The sequence below is a fragment of the Zeus faber genome, assembly GCF_960531495.2.
Source record: "Zeus faber genome assembly, chromosome: 15".
In the NCBI taxonomy this organism is placed as follows: domain Eukaryota; kingdom Metazoa; phylum Chordata; class Actinopteri; order Zeiformes; family Zeidae; genus Zeus; species Zeus faber.
This window is the reverse complement of record NC_137194.1, coordinates 25455834-25482459: the sequence shown is the minus strand read 5'-3', so window position 1 is coordinate 25482459 and position 26626 is coordinate 25455834. Positions and strand designations below refer to the sequence as shown.

The window sequence follows — 26626 nt, the reverse complement described above, 5'->3', positions numbered from 1 at the left end:
TGGGATGAGAAGAGGGCGTACAAGCTTCAAAACGACACTTCATTTGTCTCGAGGAAATATACAGTCAATAAGAGGCTCCATACCTCTGTGGTGCTTCTGTTTGTTTTTTTCTTCCGCTGGGACTTCTCTCATTGCCGCTGGTGTCCGTCCGGGTCACTTCAAGAATTTTGCGCGGGAATGTCCTTTGGAATGTGTCAGGAAGTAGAGAACACCCAGTGTGAAGACCAAAAAAAAAAAACACGCCACAGGGAGCTTTTTAATTTGTTTCTCCCTGTATCCCTGTACCCGTTCTCTCTCTCTCTCTCTCGCTCCTCTTTATGTTTCTCCGTCTACTCTCGCTTCCATCTCCCATTTATCTTTCTCGAGAAAAATAAAGTGGAGACTGTCGAAATGAGACATACTGACGCAAATCCCTGCGGCAGAGGTTGAAAGGTACGGTAGGGTTCTGTAATGTTGCATTTTCGGAGGACTTTGTCTTTACTGTACTCTCTCTCTCTCTCTCTCTCTCTCTCTCTCTCTACTACAGGGCAACAAGGGCAAAACGGGCGTGATAATAGCAGCCTACATGCACTACAGCAAGATCTCCGCAGGGTGAGCCTGTGTGTGTGTGTGTGTGTGTGTGTGTGTGCGCACATGCATTTTTGTGTATGGGTGTGTGTGTGTGTGTGTGTACATGCTTTCATGTGTGTGTGTACATGCATTTATGTGCGTGTGTGTGTTTGTGTGCCTGTGTGTATGCATGCGTGCGATGAAGATATCCAACGCCGCAGTTCTCAACACAGTCAAACCTCCCCGCGCGTGGAATGCGTTCAAAAACGCCAGACGTGATGTTGGCGACGGATTGAGTAAGCGAAACGCACGTGCGGAATGTCTTCAAAGGAGGGTTTTATTACGTTGTGCGCTGCTCGCACGCCGCTTCGCAGATGGATGTTTTTCCGTTGTATACGACGGAGCGATTCCAATGTAAACGGGCTGATAAGCTCTTTGATAGATGGAGCCCAGTCGGTTTTTGTTTTTTTTTAACACAGGAACAGTGGAAACTGGTCTATCCTGTGGCCGATGCCAGCTGTATCCCATCCATGAGCCTTCTGGCACCCGGAGAGTCTGGATGCTGTTTCTCCGTGGATGGAAATGGTTGGCTTACGTTCTGTGTGTGTGTGTGTGTGTGTGTGTGTGTGTGTGCAGGGCGGACCAGGCCCTCAGTACTTTGGCCATGAGGAAGTTCTGCGAAGATAAGGTGTCCTCGTCCCTCCAGCCGTCCCAGAACAGGTAGGAAAAGGAGGAGGGGGAGGAGGAGGGGAGAGATTGGGAGGGAAGGGGCCCCGGTTATGTGCGGAGAGATGAAGGGCCGATGGTTTAATTGCCCCTCGTAACTGGAGCTTACCGAAAACGGCGCCCGCGCTCAGGATTTGGAGTTATGAAGGAAAACTCTGTGCGTTTCGGGAGCTACTTTTTCTTTTAGGCCTCGGGATGTTTTGTGAATAGTGCAGTAACCCCAAATCCTATGATTCAAACCTGCTTACAGGTGATCTAATGGCGTTTTCCTGTCAAAGCCAAAACGTAAGAGCCACCGGGAGCAAGTAGAGATTACACAATGCAACTTTTTCTTCCCCTATACCGATGCCGATAGCACTTTTTTTGCTTTAATTTGAACTAACTTTTTTCGATGCACTTCGCTTAAAGAGGGCTGAAACTGCTCAAACAAACACTTCACGAACTAACAGGAAGAAATGCATCGAGCCAACAACATCATGACCCGTACAACACCCCTGCTTTGTTTTACTCAGTCATTAAAGCAATTGGAGCATTTAAAACCGAAATCTACTGTTGTCACAGAGCTAGTTTACGTCACTTTGTGTTATGTCGCGGAGGTGTTCCAGGCTAGATCGGACTGGATTTCGGCCGCGTTTCCTCCAATATCCGACCCAGCATTTTTTTTGGCCTGTTCCTCAGCCATACAGGTTTCCAGCACTTTTCGTTTCCCAACCTTCTCTCCCTCTGCACCTCCTGCCAACCTCCCAAATCCAATGCGATCAGATGGCAGCATCTGCTTGTTTGCATTGTTCTGTCAAATGCTTTTCACATCCCCCTCCCTCCCCTCTCTCTTCCCTCCACCTCTCCCTATCCATCCCTCTCACTCTCTCCATCATTCTTTCCCTCTCCCCATCAGTCAATCCATCCCTCCCTCTGCATTTCCCGCCTTCTTTCCCTCTGTTATCCCTCTACCCCCCAATTATTCAATTATCTCTCTCTCTCTCTCAAGCTCTCATGATTTTTAATAGTATTTAATTTTATTATTATTATTATTATTATTATTATTACAGTGGTACCTCGACTTACGACTGCATCTACTTACGACTAATCCAAGATACTAGTAGCGATAGTCGCGAAAATTTCTATCGACTTGCGACCGACTGCTCCAAGATACGACCGTGGATTTTGCAGTTGGCGCGTCGGCGGCCAGTCAGCAGTCAGTCAGCGGGCGACCTACATGGTGTGTGCACGTAGTTCGTGGCTTATCGATATTTTTTTCACATGTGTTTGTGCTGTGTGTTTTGTTTATTTTCACCCACAATTTATATGGGAAAAATTGCTTCGACATACGACTGTTTTAACATACGACCGTTCTTATAGAATGAATTACAGTTGTAAGTCGAGGTACCACTGTATTATTATTATATTTGTTTATTATTGTTATTAACTTAATGTTTTTCATTTTTATTTATTTTGTAATTATTAGAAAGGAATGTAAATATGGAAATAGTTTCACCTCCATATTCAAAGAGCGTGCGTTGCTCATACCGCTAGAGCAATATTTTGTTGGTTCTTTGCTTCTGTAAACATGTAAAATATTCAAATCTGTTCGGTGCAAGAATTCCTTTTTTTATTCAACGCCCCCCCCTCCCTCTCTTTTAGGTATATCTATTACTTCGGCGGCCTTCTCTCCGGTGCCATCAAGATGAACAGCAGCCCGCTCTTCCTCCACCAGGTTCTCATCCCTTCGCTCCCCAACTTCCAGGGAGAAGGAGGTGTGTGTGTGTGTGTGTGTGTGTGTGTGTGTGTGTGTGTGTGTGTGTGTGTGTGTGTGTGTGTGTGTGTGTGTGTGTGTGTGTGTGTGTGTGTGTGTGTGTGTGCGTGCGCGTGCGTGCGTGTGCGCGTGTTCGTTTGATTTGTGATGTGTAATTTGTCTCATTCCTGCCTCGTGAATCACAGCACCACTTATTTAGGAGATAGCTGCGTTTATTTTAGATGCTGATCTTTGCCGTCCTCCTCTTCATCTTTCTCCACCCACACATATCTGTTTATCTTCAATCTAATGATGGAGCGCAGAGAGAGGGGCGGCAGTCAGCACATTCCTCTGAGTTTACCAGAGTGGCGCTGCCTCCATCCCTCTGCATCTCTATCTGTATATCTCAGCTATATCTCCGTCTCTGTGGTCCCCAATACCAATCCCAGTGATTAAGCATTTAATATCGGTAAAAACAGTCCTTGATTAAACTTTTATATGCATATGCTGTGAATGCATTTCAATTAGACAAAAGTCAAGTTGAAGTGACTGGACTATGTCACGTTCATTGTTGAACTCAATGAGTTTAAAATAGTGTTCCGTTTAGCAATAAATAACATTACAAACGAAAGAAAACAAATGAGATGTCTACAGTGCCGTGAAAAGGTTTTTGCCTCAGATAGACAGACAGACAGACAGACAGACAGACAGACAGATAGATAGATAGATAGTACGGTATCTATCTATTCATCTGTGTAATTCCTTTTTTCAGATCTTCTACTCATCTTACTAAATATCCCCCTCTCTCTCTCTCTCTCTCTCTCTCTCTCTCTCTCCCTCTCTCTCTCCCTCTCTCCCTCTCTCCCTCTCCCTCTCTCTCTCTCTCCCTCTCTCTCTCCCTCTCCCTCTCTCCCTCTCTCTCTCCCTCTCTCCCTCTCTCCCTCTCCCTCTCTCCCTCTCTCCCTCTCCCTCTCTCTCTCTCTCTCTCTCTCTCTCTCTCCCTCTCTCTCTCCCTCTCTCCCTCTCTCCCTCTCCCTCTCTCTCTCTCTCTCCCTCTCTCTCTCCCTCTCCCTCTCTCCCTCTCTCTCTCCCTCTCTCCCTCTCCCTCTCTCCCTCTCTCCCTCTCTCCCTCTCCCTCTCTCTCTCTCTCTCCCTCTCTCTCTCCCTCTCTCTCTCTCTCTCTCTCTCTCTTTCTCTCCCTCTCCCTCTCTCTCCCTCTCCCATTCCCTCTCTCTCTCTCTCTCTCTCCCTCTCCCTCTCCCTCTCTCTCTCTCTCTCTCTCTTTCTCTCCCTCTCCCTCTCCCTCTCTCTCTCTCAGGTTACTACCCATTCTTAAAGATCTACCAGTCCATGCAGTTGGTCTACACCTCGGGCATATAGTGAGTATTCCCCGCGATCGTTTTACCAATTAATAACACACATGGGGCGTAGCGTTGCGTTTTCTCCCTCTGCAGGATTTCCCTTGCAGGAGAGAGGTTCGCTGTTTTTTGGGGGTTTTTTTGTTCTTTAAATACAGTCGCATGGTAAACAAAGGGACGAACGCCAGGAGAAGCAAACAATATGCCCTGCATAAGGGGACACACTGACTGTCACAATAAACATCGATTTTCTATTGTTCCCCTCTCCTCCTGGTTGTATTTACCTCCTGTCATTCTGGGCTGTTACAATCATGACATTTCAGTTGATCTTGGTAAATTAATCGCGATACAATTTCATTGTATTTTTGGTTCATTTTATGTCATTATCATAATATTACCTTAATAACATACATCAATTCTGTGAAGAAAAGAAATGAATTGACATCGAAAATTTGAAATTATTTCGGTAGAATGCACCCAATTTACATTCAACGTTTCTAACATTGGCTTAAAATCTCCCTTAAATTTAGATGCAATCGGTGATTATGTAATAATTGTGAGAGCTCTATTATTGTTATCATTATTAATATTTTTTATCATCTATATTATAATTTTTTACTGTTATTATTGTTTTTATTATTGTTATTATTATTAAAAATAAAAATGATCATCTATATTGTAATTATTTTGCTGTTATTGTTTTTATTATTGTTATTATTATTATTATTATTATTATTATTATTATTAATAATAATTGCTATAAACTTTTAAGAGTTTTAAGTTGCATCGAAGAAAGATTTAGGAGGTCTTTAAAAAAAAAATACAACGGTGAGAATTAAATCATAAAGGACATAGGAAAGTAGGTATTTGAACTCCACCCAGTGCCTTTAAGTCGTCTTAACATAAGAGCGTCTGTGTGTTTGCGTGTTGACCACAGCGACTTACAAGGCACCGGGGGGCGACGGCTGTGTGTGACCGTGGAACCGGCGCTGCTGCTCAAAGGTGACATCATGGTGAGTGTGAGCCTGTAAGGTTACGTAACGCACACAAACTCCACAAAACAGAAAAACACTTTTGGTAATGGCGACTAAATGACCACAGACTTCTCTTCACCGAAATATCAACAGTTCCAATAAAGCCATGGCTCTCTTCTAACATTTGTATGTTTCCTTTCCATTCGTTTCTGAAATAAATACTGAAAATAATGTTTTTGCGGAATAAAAAATAAATAAAAATCCTTTCTTTAAGCACGTCAGTCAATATGTTTCTCACTTTGTCACCTGCTGTGATTCATCCCTTATTTTCTTGCTCTGTCGTTATGTAATGTGACATTAGATTTCATCGCTACGCTGAAAAAAAACCTGAATCTTATATAAACTTCCTCGCTTGCGCACGGGTTTGGGTTTGACTCTCTGCTGCCCCCTGCAGGTCAAGTGCTACCACAGACACGCCCAGAGCGCCGACAGGGACACGGTGTTCCGGCTGCAGTTCCACACCTGCACCATCCACGGATCCCAGCTATGGTTCGGCAAGGGGGAGCTGGACGAGGCCTGTTCAGGTGTGTTGGATCCAGGGGCTTAAGTCAAAGATCTGATCATATTTATTTTTTGCCACTGATGGTTATTTAGGGGTAAAGGGTCAATACGGTTATTTTGACCCCCGGCTTTGACTTTCGCTCACAAATAGCGTGCAGTTAAAATATTATAAATATAAAAAATATATATATATTATAATATAAAAACAGATATTGAAGTGAAGATGGAGGAAGAGGAAACCTTGAGACTCGTTACTCCCCCTTCAGTTAACAATTTGATGCCTGCTGGCTCCATTTTTTATCAAAGAGTTTAGACGCCCTGGCCAAGTCAAAGAATTTGGAACGATATCACCGGGTTATCATCCACCATAAACCAATCAGAATGACATATTTTACTTTTTCCCTACCACCCTGAACCAGTATATCCGGGTTCTGAACCCCCTAAGATGCTCATCCAAAAACTTGTCAGGGACGATTTGGGTGCGGCATACATGTATGTGAAACGGGTCTGAGGAACTGAGGTTTAAGAGCTCATATAATTTGCTAGCTCATTTGTTTTGTTTCACCTGCATGAAATCTGCGTGTACCCACTTAAAACAAAGGGGTAAAATAAAGTGAACGAGACAAAAGTGGCATGGGGATGAGTAATGACAACGATGACAGTAAATACGACGTTCCACTAGTCCTTTAGCGACTGAGAGCATGTCAAAACTTCTTCGATGTTCACAGTTGTATCTGGATCCCTGTAAACGGAGAGGAACAAATAATACCGGTCCCTGGGGAGTGTGTCAAATGAGGCCTTTTTCCACCGTTCTGAATACTCTCAAACTGTCAACAATTTGGTTAAATCGTTTAACAGTGGAAAAGCATAATCACCAAGCGGGACTAATTGTCCCTAATGGCAACTCCTTGGGAAGCCAGCCGGGCGGGGAAATATTCACTGTAGCGTGCTCTCGTAAAAAAAAAAAAAAAAAAAAAAGGGCCCCATAATAGTGTGATAGAAAACGTTTAAATCCTCTCATTGTGGTTGCTTAATCCCCATATTAATCCCCATACTGGACAAATTGACGTAACGACCGCCCTCTGGAGATGGAAGCACAGTGGGGGCACTCTGTAAACCATCCTCGCGGCTACGATTTCCTTCCCCTCAGGAAGAGTAGTAAAAAAAAAAAAAATTTTTTGGGGTTCTCAGTGCTCGTTGTATTATTGTTTAATTCCATAATGAACATGCTCATTATCCCATTTCCTTGTGGGTTTCACTTTCTATGAAATGACAAAATACTTTTGATGGAAAAAAAGACCGCATTGCAGCTCCCACAGCACAGCGGAGGCCGTGTACGCAGTAGCTGTTCCATCAGATTTAATGAAGCATTAGAAATGCAAACAGAGGCGTTCAGAGGTCACCCGGCTCAGGAAACGGCTGTGGAAGATATTAGCCGACTCTATACGCCGGAGCAGTGCTTTTCAATAGAGCGGGGTCAGGGAGTCGGGACCCGAAGCGGGTTAAACGCATTTACACTTGTCCGACTGAAGTGAAAACAGGATTGAGTTTTGGAAAGGATATACAGCGTGTCTTGTGTATACTACAGTATACCATCATTCCTGTAATCAACAGAAGCTTCACAAAATTCTGGAAAAACATTAAGTGGGAGAATCTTTTTCTCTGCAATATGATTCATTTTGTTTGGTTCCTTCTCAGACGAGCGCTTCCCATCTGACGCCACGGTGGAGTTTGTGTTCTCCTCCGGACCTGAGAAGATCAAAGGTCGGTCGGTCGGTCGGCCCATTCTACTTGTCCGTGCTCTTTAAAGTCCAAGGAGACGTGGAGAATGGAAGAAACAGTCCTCCGAAATCAAATCCTAACCAAAGTTCTTTCTCCCCCTCTGCGTCTCTCCCCAGGCCGCGAGTACCAGAAGAACGACCCCGCCGTCACGGTCGACTACAATACGGCCGACCCCGTGGTGCGCTGGGACTCCTACGAGAACTTCAACCAGCGCTACCAGGACAGTCTGGAAGGTAGCGGCAGCTGGGAAAATTTGAAACCGTTGACAATTAGCAGGAGTTACCAGTCATCGAAACACATTTTCTCTCTTGGCGTCTTCCTTCGCATTGTTCTGCTGACACATTGCTGGCGACGCAGCCGCCCCGTGTGTTTCACCGCGAGTCGTTTTCAGGACGAACAGCATCAGTTAGAGGTTGATATTAAATGATTAAAGAAATAATCTGTCATGTGGAGTGTGGAATGTATCCATTGGCACTTTGTTCAGTGTTGCCTTGTCCCGTGTAGCTTCAGGGATTGCTAAACAGGGAAAAAAATCCTGATTCCTTTCTCTTTCAGACATCGCCCACACCAGAGGCCCCGTGGACGGCAGCCTCTACGCTCAGATCAAGAAGCGTCGCGCCCTCGGCTCTGGTTCTCTCACATCAACCAATGGCAGCAGTCCGGGGACGGGCTTCATAGAGGACCGACCCAATAACCTCATCGCTCCCAGCTGTGACTCCACCTGCTCGGCTCATTCCGGCCACTCGTCTCTGCAGCCGGAACGGCAGAACGAGACCGTCCGCCCTCCGCCCCCGACCAGACAGGAGCGGGAGGAGCTCGACCGTCTCCTCGGAGGCATAGAGGGAAACCGAGAAGGGGAACGCGAGACCGCCATCTTGGACGACGGGGACTCCCTGCACTCAGAGCGCACGGGGACGCTGCGGCTGGGCCGGTCGTGCTCCTGCAGGGTGGGCTACCGGTCGCAGCGGTGCGCCGAACCCGGCTGCGACCGCACCCTCCTCATGCCCAATGGCTACTGCCTCGACCGGGCGCCAGGCACCAACGGGCACCACGGGGCAACCCCATCCGCCAGCCCCAACCCCGCCGCTCCTCCCTCGTACATGGATCTGTGTCAGCACTATAGCCCCCACTCCCACCAGCCCCTCCCACCCCCGGACCTGGTGTGGGACCGCCAGGGTGGCACGTCACACTACTTGCACCGCTCCTGCTCGGATTCCGGCCCCCCATCTCGCCACATGTGCCCCTACCCGTCCTCGTCCGAGCTGCCACCTCACCAACACCCCCACCCCCACTCTCACTCCCACCCCCACCCGCTCTCCGTCCATCCGGGTAGGCTTCTGTGTCGAGGGGATGACTACGTCCCCTACCACAGCACCCCTCCTTCTCACGGCCACCACCACCACGGCCACGAGCCCCACCCCAAGCGGTCCACCAGCCCGACCTATAACAACATGATGCTTCTTGACGGCCTGGCACCCCCTGGCTGTCCCTGCAGGGACTGCAGCGTCAGGAGGGAGGACCAGGCTGTCTACCATGGCATACGGCTGGACCGAGGTGACAGCTTTCACTGGGACAGAGAGGCGGGGCTGAGGAGGGCCAGAGAGGCAGAACTTCACTGGGAGAGGGAACCCGGCGGCCCCAGGCGGGGCAGGGAGATCTCCCTGCACTGGGACCGCGACAGGGAGGCAGAGCTACAGTGGGAGAGGGAGGCAGAGTACTGGCACAGGAGGGCCACCGTAGCCTCCTTCGGGCTGCAGAGCCATGACCTGCCAGCGTTCGCCTTTGACCCCCTGCCGTCGGGCCACGCAGCTTATCCGGAGGCCTCCAGGTCCCACCTGGACCTGAAGTACAGTAGCAGCAGCAGTGGGTACCAGACCCCCCACCAGGCCTGCCCTTGCTCGCCCTACCAGCCCTCGCCATCTGAGAGCCGGGGCTACGCCTCGGGGTACCAGTCTGAGTCAACCTCCCCTCTGCCCCCTGCCTCTGCCCACGGCAACGGCCCCATGGAGCTCGGCCACAACCACAACCACCACCAACCCCATCATCATCATCATCACCTGGCGGATTCTCAGCAGTCCTACGGCTTGGACTCACAGACTGGTGAGCGGTTATTTTATTAAAAACAAAAGATTTAATGACTTGCTTTACACTAAAATACTATTTGTTTTCCCATCTTTTCATCATGAAGCTCTTAGCATATAGGTAATTTAACTAATAATGAAACAATTGCAATTATTATTATTATGATTATTATGATTATTATGATTATTAATAATAATAATAATAATTAAAGTAAAATACAATTATTTTCGGTTAGTCGTTTGTATTTAAAACTCAGTTCTTCTCCCCCCTCAGATGGTCTTCGTAGTTCAGGAGAGAGCGTGGGCTGGAGGGACCACATCACCCATGGCTCCTTCAAAAGAGTCAACAGGGACGCCCACGGGGCCTGCTCTACGCCCTCTGACATGTCTGGACCGCCCACCCCTGTCCACAACAGCAGCCCCCTGCGCACACAAGAGAGGTATTCCCTCGTTCCCCCTCTCTACTAACAATGCTGCCAGTGCTGTGTCAGCGGCTCTGTCCAGTTGAATGGCTAAGGGCTGTGTACGTTTTGCTCAGGGTCACACTTTTCAGCCACTGGTTGGTGTAGTTATACTCAACATGCAGCACTGAAACTGTTCTGCTTGTTTACTTGTGTTCCAAATTTGATACTGGTTTAAGTTACAAAACAGTATCGCTGTATCTGTTTAAATGCCAAAGGAGTGCAGGACACATTATTAAACATGATATCCTTATAGACCTATAGGCGGCTCAACTGGATGCTGACAGACCTTTTGTGTCTCTTTGTGTGATCTCAAGTCCCAGTCTAGGAGGGAGGGAATATGAGATCCGGACCACTGATATCCTTGGCAGTGACTACAATGCTTCCCAGACCCAAGATGGGCCCTACCGCGATGAACATATCGACCAGGAATCCCAACAAAGCCCAGCAAACATAGCGGACCCCTCCCCTTCGGCGCAGGGTCCCAAAGACCAGCTTTCAGACACTGTTACCCCACATGCGCAAGCCGAGTCTGCAGAGCCAGCGGCAGACCAACAGAACCATTGTAGCACCTCTACAACTTCAGCACCGTCCGCACTTACCCAGACCACCACCCCTACACAGGTTAACCCTGTCTCAACGGCTGTGTCTGAGCAGACGCAGACCAGAAGCCAGGCACCCTCTTCCCCGACCCAGGCATTGCGCGCCCACAACCTCCACATCCCCCATCCCTCAGAGACTGCTGGACTGCCATCCACTGTTACCCAGGCAATGTCTCCAACTCAAACACAGACCCAAACCCCTGTTCCACACAAATCAACCCAAGTGCAGGTCCAAGCCCAGGTAAATGGGTCGCCCCTGATTGAGGAGCCCATCCAAGAAGGCCCAAAAGCCACTCGTAACGGCACCACCAACACCATGCCTGCTCCTGAAACCCCCACCCGAAGGTCGCCTTCATCTCCACAGCCCCCATCATCTGGCAGCATGGAGGGCTCTCCTGTCGCAGATCACCCTGTCCCTGGCTTCGCCACCCTGGGTAGGAGGTTGATGCTGGCAGGGACCGAGCCTCATCATCCAAACCTCAGCCCCCAACACGGACTCCATCACCCACACGGCCATCACTACTATCCCGGCATGGACCCAGCCGCGGCTGGACATCCAGACAAGCTATACTCCTCTGCTCCGGAGGTGACACTGCCCCATGATCGGCACTCTTTCTCCACTCTCACTCACAGCCATCCCCACCCACTCTCCCACTCAAACTACTCCACCGTCTCCATCCCACACCCCCAGCCTCCTCTCCCGGAGAAGCGGCGCCCGTCTGGCCAGCCAGGGTCACCCAATGGTGGAGTAGTAGGCACCCTGAGGCCAGGCCACGTGTCGCCCACGACTGCCAATGGCATCCAACAGCAGCAGCACCACGTCACCTTCTCCCCTACCGTAGGGGAGATAGCGCCTCCTGTGGGACAGAGCGAGGGAGGCATCTCCACGGAGACTGAAAACTCCAACTCCATGGTCAGTGTAAAGTTTGTACAAGACAGCTCAAGGTTCTGGTACAAGCCTGGCATCTCCAGAGAACAAGGTGAGCATGAAAGACATAGAATACGTACAGTTCATAGAGGAATGCAGTGTGCATATATTAGGAGGCATTTCAAACCTCTTGTGTCTTCTAAACTGTAGCCATCACTGCGCTGAAGGAGCGGGAGCCCGGGACCTTTTTGATTAGGGACAGCAACTCCTTCCAGGGGGCCTACGGCCTGGCCCTCAAAGTCGCTACGCCCCCTGCTAACATCAACAACCACAACAGCAAAGGTGGGCCTCCTTTGTCACTGTTACCGACCATTTTACTTTTAGTCCCTTCTGGTATGTTGCAGAACTGATCAAGTCCAGTGGTCGGGGCTTTAGTTTGAATATATATATTCTGTACTAGGCCATATTTCTAGCAGTAACCACCATCTCTCCTGTATGCCACAGTGCTCGACCCCATGGAACAGCTGGTGAGGCACTTTCTGATAGAGACTGGCCCTCGTGGAGTGAAGATTAAAGGATGTCAGAATGAGCCCTACTTTGGTAAGTCAGCCCTTTTAAGTCCTAACCATATACATTTTGGGCGTATACTGTAAATATGATGTGGGTGAGAACAAGCTCACCTGATCCCCCATTTGTCTTTCATCTGTAGGGAGTCTATCAGCATTGGTCTACCAGCACTCCATCACACCCATCTCTTTGCCCTGCGCCCTGAAGATTCCTGAAAAAGGTCTGGACAATTTTACATGGGTTATTTTTGCAAAGTAGCTTGGATAACTAAATCCACCACGACAAATAACATTCTAATAAACTTTACATGGCTGCCATAACAGTTAACATCTGTTAACAGTTCTCATCAATGTTGTTAGACCTGATAGGAGATGTGCAGGAGGTTCAACCAGCCAGCAACTTGAGCACAGCTGCTGACCTGCTGAAGCAAGGAGCAGGTGAGTCCAGGGCCCCGCCGCCTTGACTGTGACCGTGAGTCACAGTCACGACAGGTGGTGTCTTATGCTTACACTTTCAGAGATCCAGAAGGGTAGGTTTTCATCATCATGATACGCCACCTTCCCTCACTACCTTCGCTGCTCTCCCTCCAGCCTGCAACGTCCTGTACCTCAACTCCGTGGAAACCGAGTCTCTCACCGGACCGCAGGCCATTGCCAGGGCTACGGAGGCCACTCTGGGTCGGAACCCGCGTCCTTCCGCCACCGTAGTCCAGTTCAAGGTGACGTCCCAAGGCATCACGCTGACCGACAGCCAGCGCAGGTAAGGAGGCAGCTCCCGAGGATTAGAAGATTTGAGAACATGTGACCCAATAGGTGTATGTCTCATGTACCTCCCAGCTTTCGCACAACTCCCTTCTTTTCGTCTCCATCTCTCTACCTGCAGGGTGTTCTTCAGGAGACACTACCCAGTCAACAGTGTGACATTCAGCAGCATCGACCCCAAGGACCGGAGGTAGAGGCAGATGGAGAACCTCAAACCAAACAGATCTGATCCCTCGGCCGCAATGCATAGTAGTTGTAGTAGTAATAACAGCCGTGTTTTTACTAACTAACCTAGAGGCGTCGCCTCGTTTATTCATTCCTTCATTGCATCCATTCGGCAGATTAGTTGGCTGTGAGCCGCTGCATGGACCTACATCCCTTTTTTGAGCATGTTTGTTGGTGTCGGTTGGCTCCTGCGTCAGCGTGTCCTTCAATCTAAGGCCTTGCGTGTGTCAGCTCTCTCTCTCTCTCTTTCTCTCTCTCTCTCCGCTCTAGGTGGACTAACTCAGACAACACCAATGTTAAGTAAGTTCTGCGTGTTTACGTGGGTTGGAGTGACTGGTTGTGTTTCACGGTAGATGCCTGTGGATTTGATTCTCTGTGCGGACTGGCCTGTGGCTGAGACGTTTGCAGTTTTTGGGAACATGCATGGTGCCATTGCGGTCGTGTCGGCGCCTTGGCAAAAAAAAAAAAATTAATCATCACGGCAACAGTGATTAACGACTATCCAGTTCCATATAAGCACATTTCATGACACTCATTATTACAAAACACACCATACAGTACATGAATCTCCGCAACCAGAGAATGTACTTTTCTCTATCAATTCTTCTCTAACCTTGTTTTGTTTTTTTCCCCTTCACTCCCCCCCTCCTCTCCCAGAGTGTTTGGTTTCGTTGCCAAGAAACCCGGCAGCTTGGCGGAGAATGTCTGCCACCTGTTCGCCGAGCTGGACCCGGAGCAGCCGGCCTCCGCCATCGTCAACTTCATTAACAAGGTCCTGCTGGCACAACGCCGATAGAGATGGATGGATGGATAGAAAAGAGGGAGGGAGAGAGGTGTAGGGATCGAGGGAAAACGAAAAAGATGTAGGGTTGACCAAGACGAGAGGTAGGTTGCATCGTAACATGCACATTGGCACAGTTGTGATTGGGTAAATCTCAGTCTTTGCGTCCATGGTCCTTTGGAAATGGAAAGACCCTTGGTTTGTTTTATTTTTGTTCCATTTTGACCTTTGCTAAGCCATCGTTGTAAATAAACGTCCGCTCTTTTGACCAAACTTCTCCGCCAAGTTCAGTATGTTTCAGTAGCTCGTATGGCCGCCGTGCCATCGGACTTCCGACTTGCGTAGTGGAACTTTTCCTTGCACTGTCTGGGTCCTTGAAACCCCCTTGAAGGTTCCACCATTCAGACATAACTGCCTTTATTAAACGGTGTTCATATTTTGTCTTGTAACTGAAATTACTTATTTTTATTCTTTGCAAATACGTGACCAAAGCCCTGACGATGAAATGTAGACGCTATATCAATGCATGTTTATTAGAAGTACGCTCAGCTTAAGTGATAATGTTTATTGTTATTGACAATCATATTTCTTTTAATCCACATAAACACGACTTATTAGTGGGGCGAAACATAAACATCTAATGAAAGTAAACATGAATGTAAGGTCATTAACTTTAACAAGGAGTGTGTGCGAGGGTGGGATGTGTGTGTGTGCGCATGTGTGTATGTGAAACCAACACAGGTCTTCAGAAACAAGGTTTTTTGCAACGTTTTTCTTCGCGAGTTTTAACGAAATGTGCCCTGAACGGAAAAAGTAACGTTGACGAGAAAGAAGTAGTGTTTTTTTTATTTTCACACCGCTGCCGTGAATCGTTTGGTTTTCTGTTCACTTGATGTCACGATCAATGTGCCTAGTCTAATGAAGGAGAGCATAAGGAAAAAACAAAAAGTATTTTTATAATCCCATAACCGTGTAAAAGTGTCAAACGAATTTACGATACCGAGTTATGTTTGTGTACAAAGTTTTGAAGAAAAGACATAAATGCTTCCACTTCTGTAAGATAGTTGCCTAAGAACCTACGTACTCAACCAAAGACAGAGCACTCCTCTATTAATAAGCTTTATATATATTTTTGTATTTTGTTTTTCTTTTCGCCTTGTGTATTTGTACTTTGCATTATTTTATCGTGTGTGTGCTGCCTTGTTTCATAAAACACAAAAAAGCACTACTTGTTATAATATATACATTGCTGTCTCTTTCTTGTCCATCTCTGTATTATGTAGTAATATATTTTCTCACACACTTCAATAGGATAGTGCAAGAGACAGAAAAAAAAGGAGACGTTTGTTTTTTTTTGTTTGAAGTGGAAATTATAGTACATGTTATTTTGTATGCACAAAATGAAGAATATAATAAAACATCCTGGTACCAAACGCATCTAAGCTCAATGGTAATTTGGTTCGGACATTGTGCGATTGGGTTATATGTTAAAAGAACAATGATCTGACAGTTTCGGTCTGTTATCTCCCAGGTCATTATATGGCTTCCTTGCCAAAACTGCCGCACCTGGCGTTGTCTGGATGGCATTTCCCATTTGTTTGTCTGTGTAATCAGACAATCTGTTGATACTGTATATAGGGATATAGAGCCATCACAATTATTAAATAATCAACTAATTGCAATTATTTGAGCAGAAATTTCTTTCATAAAATTGTGATTCCACAGTCATTTGTTTCCATCCAAATTTTACTGTTGTTTTAAAACCAATGTCAGCTATGTCGCAATGAAAAGAATGTGAAGTAGGTGAATTTCCATGAATTGGGTAAGTAAACTGTCTAGCCAAATTGTTTTCCCAATTTAAAAAAAAAAAAAAAAAAAAAGCTCTTCTGCCATAATTATTATTTTTAATTATATACACTACTGACAAAAAGTTAGGGATATTTGGCTTTCGGGTGAAATTTATGGCAAATGTAAAAAGTTCACGCTACAGTGATATTATATCATGAAAGTAGGGCATTTAAGTAGAAGCATGCAATGGTGATTTCCTCATCTCAAACAATTTATTGAAACAAAAGCCAACAACAGTGGTGGGTTTACCACAACAAAAAATGTCAATGTCTCAATAACTTGTCATGTGCCCTTGAGCATCAATTACAGCTTGACAACGACGTCTCATGCTGTTCACAAGTCGACTTATTGTCTGCTGAGGCATGGACCCCCACTCTTCTTGAAGGGCGGCCCTCAGGTTATTGAGGTTCTGGGGTACAGAGTTATGAGCCTCTACACGGCGACTCAGCTGATCCCGTAGGTTTTCTATGGGATTCAGGTCTGGAGAAAGTGCAGGCCACTCCATTTAAGGTACCCCAGTCTCCAGCAGCCGTTCCCTAATGATGCGACCTCGAGGAGCTGGAGCATTGTCATCCATGAAGATGAAATGAGGCCTGTGTTGTTCATGCAGGGGCACAATGACTGGATTAATGATGTTATTCAGGTAGTATGGGCTTGTCATTGTACCATTCACAAAGTGTAGGGCAGTTCTATATTGACTAGACACACCCGCCCACACTGTAACACCACCACCACCAAAGGCTCGTCTGGTGACAACAGTGGCTGATGCATAGCGCTCTCCTTGACGTCTCCAACATCGTTGGCGGCCATCATTTCTGCTCAACGTCAATCGACTTTCATCAGAGAACAGCGCTGAGGCCACTGGTGCCTCGTCCAGCGTAAATGCTCCCTGGCCCATGCAAGACGATGATGCCTGTGCCTGGTGGTGTGGTCAGGTACCCTTGCAGGTCGTCTAGCACGCAGACCACACTGATGTAAACGGTTTGGAATGGTCTGACGTGACACTTGGGTGCCTCTCACCTCCCTTAAATGTGCCTGGAGTTGAGTGGCATTCATCATCCGGTTCCACGGGGCACTGTTCACAATGAAGCGCTCATCAGTGTGGGATGTGGCCAAAGGACGTCCACTTCTATGCCTTTCTGTGACTCTTCCAGTCTCTCTGTATCTCTGTTGCAACCTGCTGATGACACTCTGTGACACTCTAAGCTCAGTGGCTACTTCCCACTGAGAACATCCTGTTTGAAGCCTCGCAGTGGTGAGGTACTGTTGATCAATTGTTAGATGTCGTCTTGGTCTCATGATGTCAAAACGTGAACAGCATGATGAAGAGGACTGTTTAAATACCAATTGTAATTGAACCAGGAAATGTATTGGTCGATTCATGGATCAAACACCTGTTGTGAATGTTGCCGTTCAGCTCCTTGTTAGAGAACAGCAAGTTGTGCAAAAAGTACTGAAACCTTGAACAGTTGGACTTGTGCATTCAAAAGTTTAGAGAAGGTCAAATTAAGTTCACCTGTAAAGGTTATAGTGCATTTTAGGTTCATCCTGAAATTTCACCCGAAAGCCGGATATCCCTAACTTTTTGTGAGTAGCATATATATTTTTTTAAAATGGCACAATTTATCAAAAATGTGATTGTTAATTGTAATTATTTGTGAGAAAATCGTTAACTAAAACGTCATGATCGTGACAACCCTTTGGTGTATTTATTACCTCTGGTCAGTAACAAAAATCCATAATCAAAGGTTATTTCATTGATTTTATTAACTCACTTAAATTTATTTATTTTATTTTTTTTACAACCAAGCATGAAAATATGTTTATTCCAAAACACTGATAAAAGCATTAAAGTGTAAATCTACAAAGCACCTTCCCTTAAAAAAAAAAAAAAAAAAATTACTGTTAAGCTGTTGTCAGCCACCCTGCACATCCATTTGTTGTATTGAACCGTACAATTAAAACTGTCACAGAATAATACCAGAAAGACTCATTCAATTTGGAAGTTAGACGGTTAGAGGGCAGGGCGGACGGGGAAACAAAGGAAATAGTCAAATTCCCTAAATGCCACTCAGAGAATCAAAAAGCTAATTTAAAGTGTTCCCACACGCCAAAATCCAAAAGTTATTTCAAATAATAGAGTTTGCAGCAGGTGTTAACATCTGGAATGTGACGCAGAGGGGAGACAGTACGTTCAAAGTGCACGTTATGAGGTAAGCAAACAGTCTTCACTCCAACGGGATCAACCAGTCCCCAAAAAGTAGCTTAATGATGAGAGTGTCATTTCTGGATGTATTTCTCCTCTGGTATTAAAACAGTTCCAGTTTACGCATTTTTGACAAATACAAAATCACTTTAACACTTTTAAAACCTGCTGGCTTACAGAAAGGCGGCACTTTACTGTAGATGACCCTGAAACTCATTCATGAGCGGCCCAATGAAAGAAAAGAGTCCGCAAGGTGCTCAAAAAGGGTTTCAGTACGATTCTGTTTCAAAATCCCTTGATCAAGCGCAAACACCCATTTCTGCTTTGCAAGACATCATAAATAACAGAGCAAAGGCAACATTATTTAATTATATTTATATATATATATATATATATATATATATATATATATATATATATATATATATATATAGAGCACTTAACACTCCCTTTATCGTCTCAGCAAATCCATTCTCTAAAAACAGCAGGTCAGCTCCCACTCCCTTTTTCAAAAAGTGTCGACGTCAGTAGTTGCGACTCGCCAACGAGCATTGGGTCATTCCAGCGAAGGAACACGGCGTCGGGCACCGTGCACCAGAAGAGTGGGAGAGAAATATGCAGCAGCTAGTGAATCGCCAACTAAAATGCCATTCCTGGGTAAAGCTATCTCAGGGTAACGTCGGCCATCGCAGGCAGAGAAAAGATCTTCCTGCCACGAAGTGAACGCTCGACGTGACGCCTTAGCTGCCGCGATGCGACCAGACAATACCCGCCACTAATTAGAGGAGCATGTTTGCGATTATTTTTGCTTATCAGACACCGACTCGTCAGCAGAGCTAAAGTTACAAAAAGACAAACAAGGAATCCCTTCAGAGTGATGTTAGAGGCATGTGGAAACAACAAGCTGAACAGGCCTCCTCCTCTTCCTCCTCCATAACGTTAGCTTATTCAACGGCCTGCCGTAGCATGGACCTGTTAGATACGATACGGTCAAAGCGGAGATCCTTGGGCGCGGTGCGTTCTCCTCCACGCCCTACGGGTTCTGCCCTATAGTGTCCCAGGGCAGCACCGTTGGGTCGGGCGGCGGGGGCGGCGAGACGGTGGGGAAGTGGTGCCAGTGCTGCCTGGCCGGCTGTCGGTACGTGGAGTTGGTCCCACAGTCGATGTAGCGGAACGCCTCCAGACTGTTCTGGGCCGCCCGCACCATGTTGGAGGTCTTCACCGACGTCCTGAGAACGGACGGAACGACAGAGAGGTGTTTTCTTGGGTTGTGTTTTTTAAACAAGCGAATTGCATGAATTTGACAAACAACGTTGACCTTTGTGACCAAAGGTCTCACCCAAGGGTTCGCATTTATGCAATTTCTCTTTTTTTTTGCATTTCTATACAAATCAAAAGGGCCTCACTTGAAATGTGAGTAGGACAAATATGTGTGAAAATTAGTGGCCGATGCCAATATTTAGAGAGTGGGTTGGGCGATGGCCGATGGCAATATCATGTTTATTTAATTTTCTTTGTTTTTATGTAATAATAAATTTGACATACATTTTCAATTAAGTTTTTGGTTGTTTTTTTTAAGTATCAAATAAATAAATGTCCACAGGTAATCAAAAAACTAAACTTCATAAAAAAAAATTAAAATAATAAATAAATAATAAATAATATAATAAATAATAAATAAATAATAATAATAAGCAGCATCACACAGGGGTTTTGTTTGTAACGGGAAAGTCCCTTTACTCAGTTGTGCTTAAAAATGTTTCATACAAGTAGGAAACAGAAAAATAAACAAGATCTAAAATATAAATACAGTCAAACCGCCACGGGAACGCAGGCACAGCGCACCGCTCTCTGGAGGAGAAAAAAATATATAATAATAAAACCTCCACTTAACACAACTGAAGCTGGTCGCGGAGGCCCTGCACTTGTCATCTTTAAGTAACTAACACCATAACCAACCGGAGCGGATGAGACCGTGATGACGGGGAGTGGGTGAGAGGAGGCAGAGTTATGTGGGCGCTGCAGCGGTGTGTGTGACTCGCTGTCGGAGAGAAGAGAGAGCGAGGAAGCGCGGCTGCTACCATCCATAGTGCGGAAAATTAATATTGAAATTGTCTCAAATACTCTGAATCTCATGTATATAAAAATCTATATATTTTTTGACAAAGCTAGTCTGCAGACATTTTTTGTTAATCGGCCTCATGAGGACAGGCATCGGCCAATGCCTATTATCTCAAAAAAAATCTGCCCCGATTAATCGGTCAATCAATTAATCGATCGACCACCAGTGAAAATATTACCAGAGACAAACATGCGCTATGGGAATTTTTTTGGATGTGTCCAAAAGGAATGTGCCCCTGCTCAATACCTTGTGTACTAGATATTGTATACAGTCAAAATCCACCTATAAAAACTTAAGTATCATCTAAGTATCTTAAGTATCTAATGTTAAAATATCTGGACCGAATTTATCTTTAATATATATATAAATAAATTCACACAACATACGAAAGAATTGATAAATAAGTTCCAGTGACAGAGTTCTACGTTTGCATATAGCCACGAGAATGAGAACCAGCAGCCAGTTGGAGGGAAGCAGAATCCAGCATGAAGCAGCGGATACTCACTGCAGATAGACCACGATGTTGTGGACTTTGATGCTGGGCATCGTGCAGAAGAAGCTGAAGACATGGAGCAGAGGAAGGCACGGAATGTGATTAGTGCAGAAACGTCTTTGGGAATGTTCAAGACTGGAGCTCACAAAGGAAAGGACTTACTAAACATAGGACACGCTGTCGCCAATCTCCATGCTGACGGTGTAGTTCACCTGCGGGAGACCAACGAGGTTTTGTGGATATGGAAGAATGGCTTGCGACATTGAGACACTGTGGAACGGCGCTGTGTGCACCACAGGGAGCATTGTCGTGTCACAAGACAACACCAGACAACCAACAAACCCTCCCTCATTATCTCGAGCTGGAACGCTGGTCGTCTGGCCGTTGTCTTATCAGCAGCACCACATAAACACGAGCCTCGTTGTGAAAACCTGACTGCGAGTTCCGCTTCGAGACGCTTGTTTAACTTTTTGGAAGCTTCGAAAACGCCCGATCGTACAAGCGCGGTACAAGTTGCTGTTATGATCTGGAAACCACATGCTGTAGGGAGAGGATTTCCGCAGCTACAATTTCCTTTGCCTGTCCAAATCTAAATTTACACTGGCTGTAGAGTGGATGATCTGTATGAAATGGGTTTATCGTACTTATAGGCTTAAAATTTATATTGGTTCATTTATTTCAGAAATGTTCCATAATTCTCAGTTATATATGAAACATAACTATTTAGTTTATTATTTGTAGATTGTCCTTTACATGGTTGGGTTTTGGGTTATAAAAGCATCAAATCCCAGAATGTTTGCACTCCAAACATTGCCGGTGCAAACATTAAAAACAGCATATAGAGGACCACATGCGTAACGAAAATATGATGAATGAGCATCAAATATGGGATTTTATTTTTATTTAATTTTACAAAATAATCTTACGGACTTTCACTTTAATACCAATAACTTAAACAGCCAAAGTGACAATTGTCCCTTTTGGGGCTCCTTACATCCACTTCAACCTCTGCCATTTTTTATAGCTCAACAATGTCATTGGCAACCCCACAAATTTATGGTTATGGAATATATTCATGTTTGAAAATGACTTGGTAGCTGCACACGCCTCTCACATGTATGATCCATTGGGGTTTATCAACACTCGTGTTTTTGTGGAAAATAGTTTTTGAATGTGTCTGAATTCCAATGTTTTTAAGCGTAATTTCTCACACAACTAGTATGATTAAACGAGCCCCAAGGCGTCGCCCATGGCCTCCCTACCTGTCTCTCGCTGAGCGGCTGGATGGTGATGACATTGTCCAGCTGCTGAGTCCCGATCACCGTCTTCATGTAAAGCACCTGGCAGCTCAGACTCTGCACCAGCACCGTGAAGAAGTTGGAGTTGCTGAAGTTCAGCGTGCTCTGCAGGACAGACCGGGGTTTAAGGATGGGTGAATTGGAAATATCTGACAAACAGGGTTCCTCTCTCTCTCTCTCTCTCTCATTTCTGCACAAAATTGACTATTTTCAAAGGTATTCCAATACTTATATATCTGACAGTGAAATTCAAGCACCTCAAGGACCTGGTAAGAACTCTGTACATAACATCGGGCAAGGAGGGATGCACTTCTTTCGTGAGGGAAATGGAAGTTCATATTGTTAAAGCACTGCAAGTTGTTTTCCCCACTATTCATCCTTCAATGTCTATGACAAGCGATTATATCAAATCAACTTAAATCTATCAAACTTATTGAAGGTATATATTAGGGGTGCAACGGATAACAAAACTCATGTTTCGGATAGTATCACGGTTGTGAGTTACAGATCGGATCTTTTGTTTTGGACCAGAAAAAATTTAAAGAAATAAAGGAGACAAATATAAATTTGCTTTCCATTTACTCTGTAACAGACGTAAAGCAAGGAACTTTTGCCCATGGATATAATGAAAACAACATTCAAGATGTCCAATGTTTGAATAAAATATTTAAATATATAAAACATTAAATACTCAGGGGGGAATTCACAAAGCGAATGCGCAGCTTTTGCAGCCACTAAACCGGCGCAAATAACAGAAAAAGCGAGCGTCTAATTCACAAAGCATTTGAAAACGGTGAACTACACTGCTTACTGCACTACCACGCAATGGCGTTTTGGTGTGCTGGTGCTATTGCCGAATATTTCAATTACGTATTATGCATACATTTGGTGCAAAATTGGCCCCTTTCTATGCAAATAAGCCTCATAGCAAATAGCGTCCAATTTACGAACCCTGGCGCTAATAGCCGCACGCAGTTAGAAACGCTTTTACCGTCTGCAGACACCTGGTGCAACTGAAGCACATTTATAAGCGATGTCCCACCCAGACTTTCCATTGATCTGTAAATAATATTTAGACATTATTATAATTATTATTACAGTCACGGCATCTGTAGGTAGCGGAATAGGCAGCAGTTCCAGTGGTTTTCAACAATGCACTTCAAAAGCAACAGGAGCAAATCCTTGTGAATTCGCCCCTCAATTGTTAAATTAAAGTGTTCAATAAAAAAAAATTAAAACAGTAAACCTGTATTTCACGATGGTTAAATTTTGCAATCTGTGGTTCTCATGTGTGAGGGTTCTCATCAACTATGTTCCGTTACACCCCTAGTATATATGACAAATATGGTAAATGATCCTCATTATTATAGTATTATCATTGCTCACAACTAAGTCTGAACATCTGGAAACAATACCACTTGCCCACAATGGCTAAATCACCCACTCACTGCCTTTAAGGAGACACCGGTAAAACACCACATGACTGATTATAAACACGGATCAAAAATGCCTCGAACCAGAATAACCAGTTGTCACTGGAGACTAAAGTGAGACTGAGCAAAGCGCCCTGCGGCGGAGCACGTACAGTCATGTTCATCAGCACCCTGGTGTTGGCGTGGTCGAACCGCACGGTCACAGAGCGGATGCCGTCGTCCACCACCACCACGGAGCGCGGGAACAGGAAGAAGGCCACAAAGGCCGAGGCCAGGAGGCACAGTGCTGCCGACAGCACCACGTACAGCTTCCTGGACAGAGAGAAGGAATGAGCAGAGCAGGGCGCGGTCACGACACACTGGGGTCACTGTTTGGAGCAAATGGGCGCCCGGCCGCAAATTAAAGGAAGATTCCGCTCCAGGGCCCCGGCTTCTACTCCACTTCGGTCGAAAATGTGTTTCCCCCGGGGGAATGATATTGAGTAGCATTGGAAGAATAGCGTCATAGCCCTAAATTAAATTCTTTGGCTGTCTGCTCTCTCTGCCATGAACTAAAAACCAGGGAAGTCGAGCACCTTCTGCAAGAGGCTCGCAAGCTACAAAATCAACTGCATTTCTTCCTGAATGAGCGAGGGTAAAGGGCCCACTGCATGTCATTTTGACACACGCGCCACATTGATTCTAGTTTGAGCCCTTTTTTTGTGCGTTGCTCTTCTACACAGAGAACAGATACTTGAATGGGGCCATGAAAGACTCCCCCGCCACCCCCAAAAAAAAGGTCCAGAGTCCAAAGAGAGAGAGACAGTCGATGAGGCCCTTCATCAGGGGGAACAAGAGACAAGAAGCTGCAATTACAACACATTAGGGATGGGACTAAAAACCAACACTGATCGTTCGCTCCGCCAATATTTACTCAAGTGTCAATACTTAAAAGAAGTGTACAGACAATTTAAACATGGCGTTTATGTTAACTCTTACTTTATTTTATAAGCCAGAGTTCAGTTGAAATGACATGACTTGAAAACCTTTTTGATAGCGTCAAAAAGTCACTAATATTAAGCAGAATTTGAAGAGCGGTTTCTAGGGCTGTACCCGACTCAGAATTTTGTCATTCCAATCCGATGTGGCTGTTCAATGAGAATACTCCACTATTCTACAAGGTGGGGGGTTAGTGGTGGCCCTTGCTATAGGTGAGATAGGCACCATCCAGAGGGAGGGGGGCGGAGAGGGAGCGATTCGGGCCTATTTTTTGTTTCTATTTTAGATGCAAGTTATTTTATTTCACGTCTCCTTATGGAACAAAACTAGTGCGTACAGAACAGTAGGGAAGGAAACCATGTGTACCGGGGAAACTTGGTCCGTGGCTCAATCCCCAATCACCACCTCTCCCCTCTCTCACTTATGCGCAGAAAATAATCTTGACGAGTCTACGAGTCGTGTCCCGTTCCTCCGCGCCCGGCCTTTATTTGGAGGAACTGGGCACGGCGATCGGGGCGCAAATATTTCTGATTTCCCTTATTCAGAATTCCTCAGTGAAATGTTATACCTATGCATTTTGTAAGCTTCTGTCTGCTTAAAATCTGCTCGACTTGAGGAATCTTAGTCGACTGAAGTGTTTCCGACTGCAGCCCTAGTGGTTTCAAGTGTATTTTAAATCTGGTTTAGCTTTAAATAGGTGCATTGCAAAAACAATAAAAAAAAATATATATATAAGAAAAAAATGCAATATTACAGAATTGATCCGAGTCACGTTTCAAGTAACAGTCGGGCCTCGGACATGCAAGCCGAAGGTGGTGGGGTTGTTACGTACGTTCTCTGGGGCTGCAGCCTCTGGTCGCTGTACGGGATCAGCGCCACCAGCTCGTTCACTTGCTCTGTCGTGGAGGAAACGACAACAGGATCAGGAAATTGAGCGTTGTTTTCCTCCGCACAAATCAATACGAGACAGCGCAGGTACAACGTTCAATCGGTATCCGGAGGTCAACAGATAGTCACTATAAATACTTTAAGTATATTTAGGAGAAAGTGCCAGTTTACTTTTACTGAAGTAGAAATGCCAACTTTGAATTTAGTTTACTTACTCGTGCATTCCTCCCACCACTGACAATTAGACATTGGTTTTACTGACACGATGACAGTGCCATGAAATCAGTACAAAAAAATACTTTTTCACTTTGTCGATTAATCGACAACTTAAACGTCATGACCGCGACAGCCGTGTCGATGGCGAGCCGATCCGATCCGAACCTGAGGGGATCCGCCCGGTGCCCTGGCAGGTGGGGCAGGTGATGCTGTCCGTGCCGGTGAACTCCACGTAGGGGAACCGGGCGATGTCCTCCTGCCGGTCCCTGCCGTTCAGGGAGTCGTCGTCCCGGTCTCCGCTGCCGGCGGCTCCGCTCTCCGCCAGCAGAGCCCGGGTGCTGCCTCTCCGGGACCAGGCGGTGCCCATGGTCAAAACCAAAACCGGGGAAAAATAAAAAATAAAAAAAAGAACTAGACGCGCATCCCTGGGGAGTGTCCTGGAAGGCAGAGCAGACCGGCGTTTAACGTCCACTCACCCGGGGTTAGCTGACGCGGAGACGGAAAACAGAAGCAGGCAGTTTGGGATGCTAATGCTTACGGTGAAACGCCATGTGAGCGGCTGGCTGGCTGGCTGGCTGGCTGGCTGGCTGGCTGGCTGGCTGGCTGGCTGGCTGGCTGGCTGGCTGGCTGGCTGGCTGGCTGGCTGGCTGGCTGGCTGGCTGGCTGGCTAGCCGGGGCACACGCTACCACTTTAAAGTGATATCACACCGCACCCGTCGAATCAAACTTACCGCTTGGATCCGCGCTGCAAGCCCCCATCGCCGCTCGGTGTCACTTCGCGCCGCTACATGTCTGCTCCGGGGCCCGTGTGCTGACGCCGGCGCCGCCGCCGCAGAGACATTTTCACTGCTACTGAGCTTGATCCGTGTTGCCAGGTCGGACTGACAAATTCCAGCCAGACCACAGTCGGCAAGCCGCCCAATCCACCAAGTACCAGTTTAGTGCCTGAGAAGTGTTGACCGGGCTGGGGGGTGGGACAGCGACCGAGTGAAGTGTCTCCGCTACACCCTGCTGCTACACACCTCCACTAAAAACACAGCTTTTAGTTGTATTTGTTTTATATGGAGGGAAAACCGCCCAATCTGGCAACACTGGTATCGACGCGCACGTCCGCTC

General features: G+C 46.1%; 2 protein-coding genes across 9 annotated transcripts in view; one reads left to right on the top strand and one right to left on the bottom strand.

Moving 5' to 3' along the window:
* Positions 1-15465, top strand: part of tns2a (tensin 2a) — a 52440-nt gene extending 36975 nt beyond the window's left edge. For 6 of the 7 annotated variants that reach the window (XM_080014708.1, XM_080014706.1, XM_080014705.1 and 3 more), the window contains 19 exons: positions 527-591; positions 1186-1269; positions 2917-3029; positions 4326-4386; positions 5303-5378; positions 5794-5923; positions 7599-7664; positions 7799-7915; positions 8238-9782; positions 10038-10203; positions 10542-11806; positions 11905-12036; positions 12199-12294; positions 12404-12481; positions 12621-12698; positions 12852-13020; positions 13144-13212; positions 13518-13547; positions 13905-15465. In XM_080014708.1, the coding sequence (XP_079870834.1) occupies positions 527-591; positions 1186-1269; positions 2917-3029; positions 4326-4386; positions 5303-5378; positions 5794-5923; positions 7599-7664; positions 7799-7915; positions 8238-9782; positions 10038-10203; positions 10542-11806; positions 11905-12036; positions 12199-12294; positions 12404-12481; positions 12621-12698; positions 12852-13020; positions 13144-13212; positions 13518-13547; positions 13905-14043 (4479 nt within the window). In that variant the 3' untranslated portion in view covers positions 14044-15465. The remainder of the gene's footprint in view (positions 1-526; positions 592-1185; positions 1270-2916; positions 3030-4325; positions 4387-5302; positions 5379-5793; positions 5924-7598; positions 7665-7798; positions 7916-8237; positions 9783-10037; positions 10204-10541; positions 11807-11904; positions 12037-12198; positions 12295-12403; positions 12482-12620; positions 12699-12851; positions 13021-13143; positions 13213-13517; positions 13548-13904) is intronic. The other variant, XM_080014707.1, reaches the window with a different exon arrangement.
* A 2186-nt stretch (positions 15466-17651) lies between these two features.
* tmem106c (transmembrane protein 106C) lies at positions 17652-26378 on the bottom strand. 2 transcript variants are annotated; one of them, XM_080016027.1, is made up of 8 exons: positions 26242-26378; positions 25676-25947; positions 25239-25302; positions 23581-23740; positions 21960-22100; positions 20860-20909; positions 20710-20763; positions 17652-19311 (listed from the first exon to the last, which is right to left on the bottom strand). In XM_080016027.1, the coding sequence occupies exons 2-8, from the start codon at positions 25875-25877 to the stop codon at positions 19116-19118; spliced, it is 867 nt and encodes a 288-aa protein (XP_079872153.1). In that variant the 5' UTR covers positions 25878-25947; positions 26242-26378; the 3' UTR covers positions 17652-19115. The 2 variants fall into 2 exon arrangements, with proteins under 2 accessions (XP_079872153.1, XP_079872152.1); XM_080016026.1 differs by having other exon boundaries at positions 26049-26349.
* Between the last annotated feature and the right edge of the window lie 248 nt (positions 26379-26626).